Source organism: Balearica regulorum, chromosome 15 (assembly GCF_011004875.1).
Source record: "Balearica regulorum gibbericeps isolate bBalReg1 chromosome 15, bBalReg1.pri, whole genome shotgun sequence".
Taxonomy (NCBI): domain Eukaryota; kingdom Metazoa; phylum Chordata; class Aves; order Gruiformes; family Gruidae; genus Balearica; species Balearica regulorum.
This window is the reverse complement of record NC_046198.1, coordinates 16065884-16078235: the sequence shown is the minus strand read 5'-3', so window position 1 is coordinate 16078235 and position 12352 is coordinate 16065884. Positions and strand designations below refer to the sequence as shown.

Here is a 12352-nt window from a genome sequence, read left to right as displayed (position 1 = left end):
CCCCTCAGACATCGCCGGTCGCCACCGCTGCCACCTCTCCTCAGGCACCGCCGCGGGGGAAAGCGGCTGCGAATGCCACGAAAGGGGTCTGCCGTGATTTATGTACGGTTCGCCACAGCCCGGAGGCACCACCGGCACCCCCGCGCCTCGACGGGCGGAACAGCCTCCCCGGTGACCGGGAGGCGGCGGCACTCTGCGCATGCGCTTGGCCGCCCCGGAGCCCGCGAGGTGTCGCTCTGTCCCCAAGGCGCGATTCTAAGCACGAGCAGTCGAGTTTAGGCATTCGCTCGCTAGAAAGTCAAGGCGGCGCAGGGTGTGCCGGGAACGCAGAGTCCTCCTCCGGGACAGCCATCTTGTTCTCCTCGCCAGGGCCGAGCTGAGGGGCGCGGAAGGATGAAGGGATTCCCGGTGGTCGCGCGCTCCCTCTCAGTGAGTGTGACATGGACGCGCTGGGGAGAGGCAGCAGACAGCGGCGACAGCCGTGACAGCGGTTGTCCGGGCCCCGGCGGCTGCGGGCGGGCCTGACCCCAACCACCCCTGGGGCGACGAGCCGGGCTGACGGGCAGCGGGCGGGCGGTCGAGCGGGCTGCGGTCGTGATTGTGGGGCTGTCAGCGAGGGGCGTCAGCGGGGGCCGGGACCGGGGTCCAGCCGGCCGGGCGGATGGCGGAGCGAGGCGGTGGGGCTGAAGGTCAGACAGGCCGCAGGCCGGGCCTGGGGAGGCGTCCGGGCAGCTCGGTGACTGGGAGCTCCCGCCGAGGCGAGGGGCTCCCCGGGGGCTGCATGCAGGGCCGCTCCCGGGAGGAGCGGTCGCCGAGGGGGTCCTTTTTCGCTGGGGAAGCTTCAGCTGCTTGTGGCAAGGTGATGCCCTTGGCAAGTGGGACTCCCTAGTGCCGGAGGGGGCAGAGGGCTGTTCTGCTGCGAAAATCTTGTGGAGCCGGCGGACAGTTGATATATAACTGGTGTTGGGTCTGCTGGAAACGCTCGCTTCAGTGGGATGGAGTCTTGTAAGTCACAGCGTGTTTGTCAGTCACTTCTAGACAGGCACTAGCAATTCATTAATAAGTAGGGTTAGAGGTTAAAATGGGGTGTCTTAACAAATTTGTGGTGGGAGAAGAAAGGAGTTTTTCCTAGACTTGTACATTGAACTGAGTCTGCAACAGAGCAAGGCGAATTATGTCATTGGTATCCCTACAGCTGAGAGCAGCAGTGTTTCTGTCACTCAGTTTTTACTTTGAGATGTATGGGAATCAAATTATTTTTTTAATGTGAAAAGAAGAATAATAAGTAAATTTATGTTACAAGTATAAGAAACTTCCAAAAAGGGTGGAAGAAAATAGCATTTCAGATTCAAAATCAGTAGTCTTGTTATTTCTGTTGCCAGCTACTGAAGGGAAGGCTCTTGCGATGTTCGCCTCCTCAATTCGAAGGCCTGCTGCTGGTTATTACTCTGCTGTTTCGGGACTTGCATATGAGTCCTCTTTGTATGCAGCAGTCAGTGTGCATAGGTTGGTGTTCTGAGGTGACTCTCACTTGAACTGCCTACGCCTAATAAATTAGACAGTTATCTCTGAAGTTGAGTTCTGCGTGTGTGGATTGCTGTAGCTGTTTGTTCAGTTAATTGCTATGCAGTGATCCTACAGACTGTATAGTGTCAGTAAAGATTCCTACTGCCCAACAGCAAGAGGAGAAAAAAAACTTTCTCATAGTGCTATTTTTTTAACTTCCTTGTGTAAGTCATTGCATAGGTTCCAACAGTGATGTAAAAAACAGAGGAATTTACAAGGGAATCACTTTTTTAGTCTGGGGCTTGAAGTCGTTCATTGTATTTCTACTTTAAAATTAGCTGCTTTTTCAGTATGTCATGGAACATGTGAAGAACTAATTCAGGAAATCTATTCTCTTATGCTTTCTCCTCTAGAAGAGACTTTACTCGCTTAAAGTAGCTCCTAAAGTTGCAACCTCAGCAACTGCAGAACGAGTGAAATTATCTCCAGAGTCTGAGGATCTTGAGGTTGGTATGAATACTGGTATTTTTTTCTCTCTCCTTTTTATTTACTTTTTTAAAACTCAGTCAAAGGAGAACTGTGACAGTACTTCCAGTGGATGACTAAACCAATTTTTTTCTTTTTAATACAGATCACAAAATTACCAAATGGCTTAGTTATTGCGTCTCTGGAAAACTTTTCTCCAGCTTCAAGAATTGGTGTGTTTATTAAAGCGGGCAGCAGATATGAAACCACTAGTAACTTGGGAACTGCTCACTTGCTTCGTCTTGCATCTAATTTGGTAGGTGTTTCTTCGGTTTGTTATTATGTTGGCAGTAGATGAAATGGTGGCAAGTTTGTGATTGCAAAAAGAAATTATATGGTAGAACTTAATGTAAGAGATCGCATAAAGTGGAAAACAATGTACATTGATTCTTGGTTACTGGTTCGAGTGCAGGAGAGATGACATTACTTCCTGGAAGGCAGGGAGTGATAATTATTTAGAATTATGCTCTCCAGTGGTGTCTTTACATACATACATACCTATATATACACACACAGATAAGCTGTGCACATAACTCATTTTGTTTAAGCTGCAGTAAAAGTTAATTTGGGTGGCTGATACAAACTCAATTTTGTGTGTGTGTGAAACATTTCTGAATAGTTTTTCTTTCTACTACCATCAAGATATTTTAAGCTCCTTGTTTTCCCTCCCTGTTTTATGTCTAGTTTCAGTTATACAGGATGCTGTGGGGGCAGAAATGTATCAGCAGGTTCAAAAAAGACTGAAATTGATTGATAGAAGGTCCTTAAATAGTTGCTGAAAGGAATAGCTCCTGTAGGTACTGCAGGAATACCATTGAATGAGTTGTGGGATGTTGTATTTAAACAGCCGCTGTCAGGTACAGAACGTGGGCTAGATGTCCCGTGGGCTTGACCCACGGTGGTCATTCCCCTTGTTCGTGTTTATCTCGATTGCTGTCTGGCTCCAGCTGCAGATGTAAACACTGTCTCTCCTGCACACCAGGCAGGCTGTGACAACAGGAACTACACAGCACCACTGACACGCCTTTGCCTTTGACTGTTGTTGCATGGGCTCGGTTTCAGGCAGAAAAGAACCCCCAAACATCCCAGCTGTTTATTTCCTCCTTCCCAACTGCTGCCCAAAGTTCCTTTCCCCAGACAGCTGTCAGTAAAATAGAATGTGTAGGCGTTCCTTGCTCTGGTTTTGTCAAGCTTATCTCATTCAAAGAATCCTATTAAATGTTCAAGCAAACCTGGATCATTCTAGAATGGGGCTGGGGAGCAAATATGTGAGCAATTATGGTGGAAAATCAGAGGGGATGATAGAAATGATGGGGAGTAGGGATGCAGTCAGCTCGCTCAACTTTTCAAAATAGCTTCTGTATAAATGAATAAACAGGTACTGTTTGCTTGAGCGCTGAACAATGTCAGGCAAATCTGTTCTGAAAATAGCTAGAATTTTAAGTTGGTTTTTGTTTTGCTTTGTTTTTAAATAGACTACTAAAGGAGCATCTTCTTTCCGGATTACTCGTGGCATTGAAGCTGTTGGGGGTAGCCTAAGGTTTGTAACCACATGTAAAGATAATCTGCCTTGGTAAGATGTGAACAAGCTGAATGACTGAAGGAAACTTAAAACGCTAAGTGTAACAGTATGTAGGCGGGTAAGCTCAGTGTGGTAATGGCGCTTGAATGGTGGACGTTGACAAGGAACGTTTCTTGTACTTCTTGATCTATTAAGGTTCAAGAGTGCACCTGCGATTTGTATTTTAAAAAGACCTTTCAGTTAACAAACTACAAATGTTGTGTACCTGGAAGAAACAGAATTTGTCCAGAGAGCTTAATGTTCTTTCTGCCTTTTCAGGCTTTGAAATTAAACTTCCTGAAATCAGTAGATTTTTTTTTTTTCTCCATCTTTTGTGAATAGATACCACTCATCATACTGCAATTTTGGGAACAATTCAGACAGTAGTTGGCTTTCGTGATTTGAGAGTTTAAAGCCTAGAAAACAAGCCTAAGAGAAATAAAAGAGGGATCTCGCTGTGCCTGCTTTCTTGCAGTGTATCTTGAAATCATCCAGTAAGATTGTTTTATATAGAATTTGGTTAAAAGCAGTGTTTTATATAACTTGAGACTCTACCCTTTTTTGTTCCTGTTAATCACAAACGTGTTGAAGCAAGTGAAAAAGACCAACTATGTTTTTTGCCCAAAAAGAATAATTTCTAAATTGTCTTCTTTATACATGTACATGTTTTTCTTCCAAGTTTTGCTATTCAGCCTTATTTGTTGTTTTACCTTGGGTTATCATGGTATCTTAAATTCTGTTGGTCACGAGACACTTGTTATTACTTGAATACTTAAGAGTTTTAGTTATATCTGTTTCTGCTCTGTGTGTATTATCACTCCTTTAAACAGTCATCTCAAGCAGGCTTAAGGTTACCTAGATATTCTAGTCAATACCTTGCTGACAAATTCATCAATGGGGAATATGTATGAAAATCCAATTCTGTGTTCTCTGCTGAAATAGATATTTTTTTTTCATTTAGTGTGTACTCAACAAGAGAGAAAATGACTTACTCTGTTGAATGCCTGCGTGACTATGTGTAGGTATCTAGATATGCTGTAAACTGACTTAACTGCCTTCTTTACAAACCACTCTCTAGTAAAGTAGAGACCTGTCATTTTACATGGTAGGAGTAATACCTATTGTCATGTCTTTGTAATAAATTACTGTATAAATATTCAGCTAATAACTATTCTGGCTCAAGTGGTATATTTTGTTGTTAATGTGTTGCTTGCAGATTAGTTTGAGTTGCTTTGAACTTCAAAAGCAGTACATGCTACTTTTGTTGTGTTTAATGCCTTTGTAACTTTTTTTACCTAGTGACACAGTAATGGAGTACCTTCTTAACGTCACCACAGCACCAGAGTTCAGACCGTGGGAAGTAACTGATCTTCAGCCACAACTAAAAGTTGACAAAGCAATTGCATTTCAGAATCCTCAAGTTGGTAAGTGTATTTTCTGTAAGTGTATGATCCACTGCCTTGGCTGCATGGGAGTTTCTTCAAAATGAAAAACTTTGGAAAAAATAGTTTCCCTTTGGCTCTATCACATGACCATTTCACTTTTCAGCTTTTCCCCATTGATAGATACGGTCTTCCTGTTGTTAAGGAACTTTTTTTTATAAATCCACAAGTTTTTCCAGCCTGTGCATGACAATGTTTAGCAAGTAACATGCTGAAGACAGCTTACACCATTCTCCTTGACAGCTTCCACTTTCCCTTTTAATTTTTTTGAAGTAGAACCAAAGAATGTGCAAGTCGTGACTGTTGTTGACAATATATTTGCAGCAGCTCATGTTCTGCAAACAATATTTAGGTATTAGTCATCGATGTGGAAACAGTACTCTACAAAAGACTTCTTGCATTTGCATGGTAATTTGGTATAAAAACAATATGTATTTTCATTACACTGAAAATGGATTCCGGATTTAGGTTCATAAATTGAGGTTTGTGGGTTTAAAAAAAAAAAAAAGCAAACACAAAGCCTCAGCCAAACCAAGCCTTAACTCCAGTCACCCAAGTTCTCCCAGGTAGTTCTGCACAATAAACGTCATTTGTACTACTCAGTGAAGCATTGTAACCCATTAAAAGTGACAACACGATGTTGGGCTTTGGAAAAGGTCTGGCTTATATTGAAGTGCTACTATTTTTTTAAATCAGAATCAAGAACAGTCTTTTTTTTTAAACTTGTATCAACTACAGGTTGGTGTCATAGTAACTTAATATTTTCAGTTACAGTTATGTTCAGAATCAGAACTATGAAGAAAGGAGTGTCATCTTTCTCTTGAGAATATCAAACAGGAATGAGCAGAATGCTATTGGATGCAAGAAAAAACTAATGAGAAGGGAATGGAAGACACTATCATTCTTCATCTGAATAGGGAGATAGCTTTTTGGGATGTCTCATCTACAAATAATATTACAAACAGCCTGTTCTTTCTTAAACTCAAGAACAAGGGATGCTTACAGTGAAGATGATGATGATTCTGAAACTAATTAAAAGGATGTTGGGCTTCATCGTCGTTTTCTACTGCTCCTTCAAACACCGATTGCATTTATAGCTTGTTGTTGAGGCCAGAAAGTGTTCAGCCTATGCAAGTTACTAGATTTTTATTTTTTTTTAAACAAGTTACAAAAGAATAGAAGCCCTCAGACCAGATTCTGTTGCCTGAGGATTTGGATGAAATTTCCATGTGTATTAGATTATTCCAGACCTCCTTTTGCAGATCTTGCAGTCCTTAAAGTGGACCACAGCTCTGTTCACTGGGGGAGCATTTAGTTTCATTCATCTGGTGGCTGAAATGTTAAAGTGGCTCTTATGTTCATCATCATCACTGAAACTTTGTTCCTCTTAGGAGTGCTGGAAAACTTGCACGCTGCAGCATATAAGAATGCTCTGGCAAACCCCTTATATTGTCCAGATTACACAATTGGAAAAATTACTTCTGAGCAGGTAGGATCATTGGTGTTGTGTTATAAATCTGTTTCAGTTTCTTTATCAAGGATAGATGAGAGAGAAAATTAATTTAGTAAATATACAGTCAGTATTTATTGTTATATTAGTCTGATGTTAAAATAACTTATTTCCATGCAGCTTTTAGTACTGGGTGCCAAACTCAAGTTCACATTTGGAGAGGTGGTTAATGTCAGGGGCTTTCTGTTGATAGGAAGATTGTCAATAAAATGCAAGTGTTCTTGTATAAAAGGGTTTTGTAGTTGTCACTGGAGAACGCGTAAAATGTCATTCTATAGGCAGTTCCTTTGGGAAGCCTTGGAGTTTGCTGCATTAAGAAGTATAAGGCTGAACTGGGAATGTTGGAAACACACTTGCCATTTTTGTTCTTTATACATAAAATGTGAATTTCCTGTTGCAGCTTCACCATTTTGTACAGAACAATTTCACAAGTGCGAGAATGGCCCTTGTAGGAATAGGTATGTATGTTCTTTAACGGACACTGCAATTCATAAGGGAAAACTACTGTAGAAATTGGAGTTCTCTGTAGAAGTAAAATGTTACAGTATACTTAACACACTTTTATGTAACTGCTGTAGCTTTCCAATGCCATTACGTTATTTGGAATAAAGTATTGTATTGCAGGTGTAAAGCACTCTGACTTAAAGCAAGTTGCAGAGCACTTTCTAAATATCCGAAGTGGGGCTGGTATTTCTAGTGCAAAGGCTGTCTATCGAGGGGGTAAGTGCGTTTCTTGTATCTGTTCTGAATGACTGATTTTCTGTTTATTAGAAATGTAGGATTATTCAGAGTTGCAACTGAAAACTGTGTAGTTGTACTAAATGCTGTATGTAGGAAGTGACAGTTCAGAGGCATCTCTCATCTAAATAAGCAGAGGATTATTCCCCACCATGGAAAGTTCTGGGATAAAACTGAACCTGTATCTCCAACAAAGCTTTACCTGCAAGATCATTTATTCCATAAAGCTAAAAACAAGCTGGCATATGGTATCTCTTGGCATTTTTTGGGAAGATTCCCTTAAGAATAGATTAAGGACTGTCTAGAAGTGATGGTAGGCATTCTTTTTGGGGAAGATCTGTTAGAATGTTGTCTTTCATAAAAGACAAAGCAATGCTTAGCTCTTCCAGAACAGTATCTTGTGCAAATACCAGTAGCTGTTCCTTAGTTGGAGTATCAGATCACTCTGTAAACAGGTGGGGGAAAAATAAAGTTTCTAGCATTTCATATTTGAGCGGAATAATTTCAGTTTCTATAAAACAGAATAAATAGTACTATGAACAGAAGGTACACTACTTTTCTGGGTATTTGTTATCTGGAGACTCACTGAGTTTTATCATCTTGTAGTATGTATGGTTTAGGGTCAGGTTCAAGTAAGGCTTTGTAAGGTACTTGGGTTTGTGCTTGCAAGAAAATTTTTGAATGTAAAGGACTTTTTAAAGTGACCTGCAGCCTACTAACAGCTGCTTGCTGTCTTCATGAGCAGACATGAAATAACTTCGCACCCTGGCTTCTCTCTTGTGAAACTAACTCCTGGCTAGAAGTGTTTCCTTTCCGTACCTCTGAACGTACAGTAGTTTCTAACTGAACGTTGCATTACCTTTTATTCTGTTGTTGTATTTTTAGGAGAAATCAGAGAACAGAATGGCGATAGCCTTGTCCATGCTGCTATTGTAACGGAAGGAGCTGCTGTTGGAAGTGCAGAAGCAAATGCGTTCAGTGTTCTTCAGCACGTTCTAGGTGCTGGACCCCTTATCAAGAGGGGAAGCAATGTTACCAGCAAGTTGTCCCAGGGTATTGCTAAAACAACTACCCAGCCATTTGACGTAAGTTCAAAGGGTTATGGTACTTTAAGATTTTAATTGAAATGCAATAACCTTTGAGAGATTACTACCTCCAGCTAGAATCTTAATTAGTTCATTCTTGCATAAGTTTCAGTATTTTAGAGAAGGCATTCCAATCTGATCTTTTCTTTGCACAGATGGAGTTTAGCTTCCTGAATTACAGTATTTTAGATCCTAATAGTAATTATTTTCCTATGCTTGATGCTGTGTTCTGATACTTGAAACAGTTGATGATAATGTTTGTTTTGCAGGCTTCCGCATTTAATGTTAATTACTCTGATTCTGGGCTCTTTGGGATTTATACCATATCCCAGGCTTCAAACACTGCGGAGGTGAGTTGCTGATTAAGTATTAACAACGTAACCCTCAAACCAGTGTTTTGATTTTTGAGATAGTGACTGATTTATTTTTAAAAAGTCAATTCACCTGGTTTCTTGTATAAGAATGCTGCATGTTCAGTTACAACTTAGCTCTGTAAGCTGGAATGAGACTTGCATTCTTGGAAGTACAAATACCTGATACAAACTAGAGCTAGTAAAAATGCCTTGAATTGCTGATTTACATGTGTCAGCCTAAGCATATCGTGAGGAACATGCTGGCTCTTGAAGCTGCCAGAACTGAATACTCTCATGAAAAGTGGTGAGACCGTAGCAATTAATGTGGTGTTGCAATTTAAATCCACACTGGTTTTTATTACAGTGTTTGTAGTTTTCTTATAAAGCTGTTCAGAATTGAGTTCAGGCGGACAATCCTAACACTGTCAGCTGCTCCCCTGAGAAGTTTCTAAGATGTCAGATAACAGAAATAACATGTTGAAATTTAATGCGGGAAGAAGTCTTAAATGATTTAATTCTCCTCAGGTCATTAAAGCAGCTTTGAACCAGATAAAGGCCATTGCTCAGGGCAGTGTCACTGATGATGATGTCACAAAGGCAAAGTAAGTGCATAAAGAATTGTCTTGTGTGTTGTAAAGAGAAGTTTCTTAACATGTAGCTACTTGTCAAACACTTAAACTATTCCATACAGCAAAGCTTATTGTTGTCCTGTAATTATTTCCGTGGGAGCTGCTCACTTTCCTGTGTTAAAACGGAAGCACTGTCAATATTCTTTTTTCCAAAACTACACCGCTTCTCTGGTAGTGGTATTTCCTAATAAAAACTTGTTAGATAAGTGTTAATGTTTTCTAAAAACTGTTTCAATGTAGGAAATTAGCAAGTATCAGCAGATGCTGTCATTTTAATCATACTCTGTAGTATCAAGATGTATTTAAATTAGAATCCTAAATGGCATTATTTGGGTAATTCCCTTTACAGTTGCTCTGCCGCAATTCTCAAAACAATTCTATTAAACCATCTTCTGCATTTTCAAGGAATAGTGGTAATGAGGGTCTGCAAGTGTAAGGCAGTGAATTAGTGATGTTACATCCAAGTACTCGAAATACATGCCCCGAGGAATATTTGAGATGGGGGAAAATTACTATCAGAGATGCAGTAATACCAACAAAGTTTGAGAGTTTCTAATTTATAGAGGATTGTGCACATCAGTTGGTGCTTGACCTGCAAGTACTGTTAAACTGCACTGAGCCTCTAAAACCGTATTTGTGCAATAGAAGAGCATACAGATTCACTCAAGTAGCAAAATTAAAATATGGTCTGTTGCATATATAAAAGACTCCACATAAAGCTTGATTACATCAGACATGATAACCTAGACATGATTGGTTGTGCCTTAGTCACTAGTAGCTAAGTGGTGAATTCTGGACCTTTATATTTGGCACTATTAGTTTTGTGGGGGTTGTGTTTTTTGGGGGTTTTTTTGGTGTTTTTTTTTTTTTTTGGTGGGGTTTTGGGGGTTTTTTGGTATCGAAACTGCCTAGTATTAGGCAGTTACACACAGTGCTGTGGCTTTTTTTTCTTGGGAGTTTCCCTTCTGGAATGGCTTCATGTATTTTCTGTATTGGTTTTTTGCCTTTAATGACAAAAAAAAAACCACCCCAAAAACCAAATTCAAGGTCAGTGATATTTGCAGAGTCTTGCAATTCAGTTGAAAATACCAAGTTACTTAATCATATTCTCTTGGAGTAAACCATTTTCTGCCATTTTGACTTTTAAAAAAGTAGGAGGATGAGTTTATAAAGATAAGATTTTCACAGGTAGCAGTGAGACTGCATGAAAGAGAAAAACTAGTATAAACTTGCTGTCTTTTAACTGAACACAGAACTATTGCACAAGGAGCCTAACATTTACAGTCAGTGCTGCTTTGTCACAACAAAACTGCTCTGCATACATTTGTTCTTGATGAGAAACTGGAATAAATTTTAAACTTAATTTTTAAACATGATAGATTAGTTTTTCTAATTCCTGGGGTACCTACGTTAGTTTCTTCAAACAGAAACAAATTCTGAGCTAGAGATCTTCTGGCTGTGTGGGGTCGCTGATCGCTCCAAGGCAGCAGGTGTTCAAGTACTCTGGTTTTTTCATGCTTGAACTATTTGTGGTGCCTCTTTCCTAACTACAGAACCCTTCCTTACTTGAAAACCTTTCAAAATGGAGAGAAATCTTGAAAACTTAAAGCACCAAAATCTCCTTGCACTTAGGGGGCAGTGGGAAGGTAATAACAGGAGTTGTGCACTCACTCATCCGTAATGCTTTGTTTGATGGCAGAAATCAGCTGAAAGCCACCTATTTGATGTCAGTGGAGACTGCAGAAGGGTTACTGAATGAAATTGGCTCAGAGTCATTGGTTTCTGGCACACACACATCCCCATCTGTTGTTGCTCAGAAAATCGACTCTGTAGCCACTGCTGATGTTGTGAATGTAAGTATGTGTTGGCATCTACAGGTGTTCCTTAATCACTGTGTAAGGTTTTTTTATACAAAACTAGTGCTCACTTGTGTGTGTTTATAAACACACACATACACTATCTTTAAAAAAAAGGCAACTCATTTACAAATCCCAGCTGGCTATCTTTTGATGTCTTTACTTACTTTATAAACAGAAGACTCTTTAATTCAATACACTGTAAAACTAGTGTAGCTGGAAGGATGTGAAATTCTCATCTACTTCAATTTACCAAAACTGCCAACTAGTACTCATGGAAAACTTGATGTTAGCTGTAGTGCAGACACTTCTGTGTCAAGGCTTTTAGGATTCCTGAGTCAAGAATTTTTGGTGTGCTTAATAAAACAGTTAGGCTTTCAATGATGAATTGAGGTAACTTTTCCAAGTTTTCCTGTTGCTTATACTTGAAGCAAACTTCATACAGAAATCCATCAGAAATTCTAAGATAGAAAACTTGGTTTTCCACAGTCACCACTAATTTGTGTTGCAGTAGCAACTACTTGTGACTTGAGTAGTAAGGAGAGATCCACTGTGTCTTGTGGTGTAATAATTATTATAGAAATAACCATTTTCAAAGAGTTTATGCCTTTTATATCCAACTGTCTGCCATTCCTGTTTAGATGATAAAGATATGAGGAGCTGGATTAGGAGCAAGTAAGTTTAGGCAGCAAAAGGAAAAGTGGTAGTGTTGGGAATTGATAGTTTTAATAACTTGAAGCTGAGGCTATGAGCAGCAAGGTAAACTGTTGTAGCAAGTATTTCCTTATATCCCTCTTTCTGGTTTATTTTCAGGCTGCAAAGAAGTTTGTCAATGGGAAGAAATCGATGGCAGCTAGTGGGGATCTGGGAAATACTCCTTTTCTTGATGAGTTGTAAAAACAACTGGGATGCAGATTCAAGATGGACCTGAACTCTTAAGTCACCGATGTTCTAAAGAAATTACTACTAACTTGTTATTTATCAATTCAGTTCTTTCAGAAGATTAATCTGGAGTAATTGTGGGCTTGCACTCGTCAAATAAAGTGCTGAGTTCCTATCTTTTGTGTTGACTTTTTTCCACTGAAAATGGTATCTAAAATGCTGAGAAGTCTGGCTCTGTACACTGAAGGTAAAACTACAGTGAGAA

General features: G+C 40.1%; 1 protein-coding gene across 1 annotated transcript; it reads left to right on the top strand.

The window, feature by feature from the left end:
• Positions 1–274: 274 nt before the first annotated feature.
• On the top strand, positions 275–12262 carry UQCRC2 (ubiquinol-cytochrome c reductase core protein 2). Its single transcript, XM_075768214.1, has 14 exons — positions 275–429; positions 1920–2012; positions 2138–2287; positions 3507–3571; positions 4554–4610; positions 4892–5016; positions 6426–6523; positions 6945–7002; positions 7169–7264; positions 8168–8367; positions 8637–8717; positions 9246–9322; positions 11049–11202; positions 12019–12262. Exons 1-14 carry the CDS (start codon positions 394–396, stop codon positions 12100–12102), a joined length of 1374 nt encoding a protein of 457 aa, XP_075624329.1. The 5' UTR covers positions 275–393; the 3' UTR covers positions 12103–12262.
• The last annotated feature ends 90 nt before the right edge of the window (positions 12263–12352 follow it).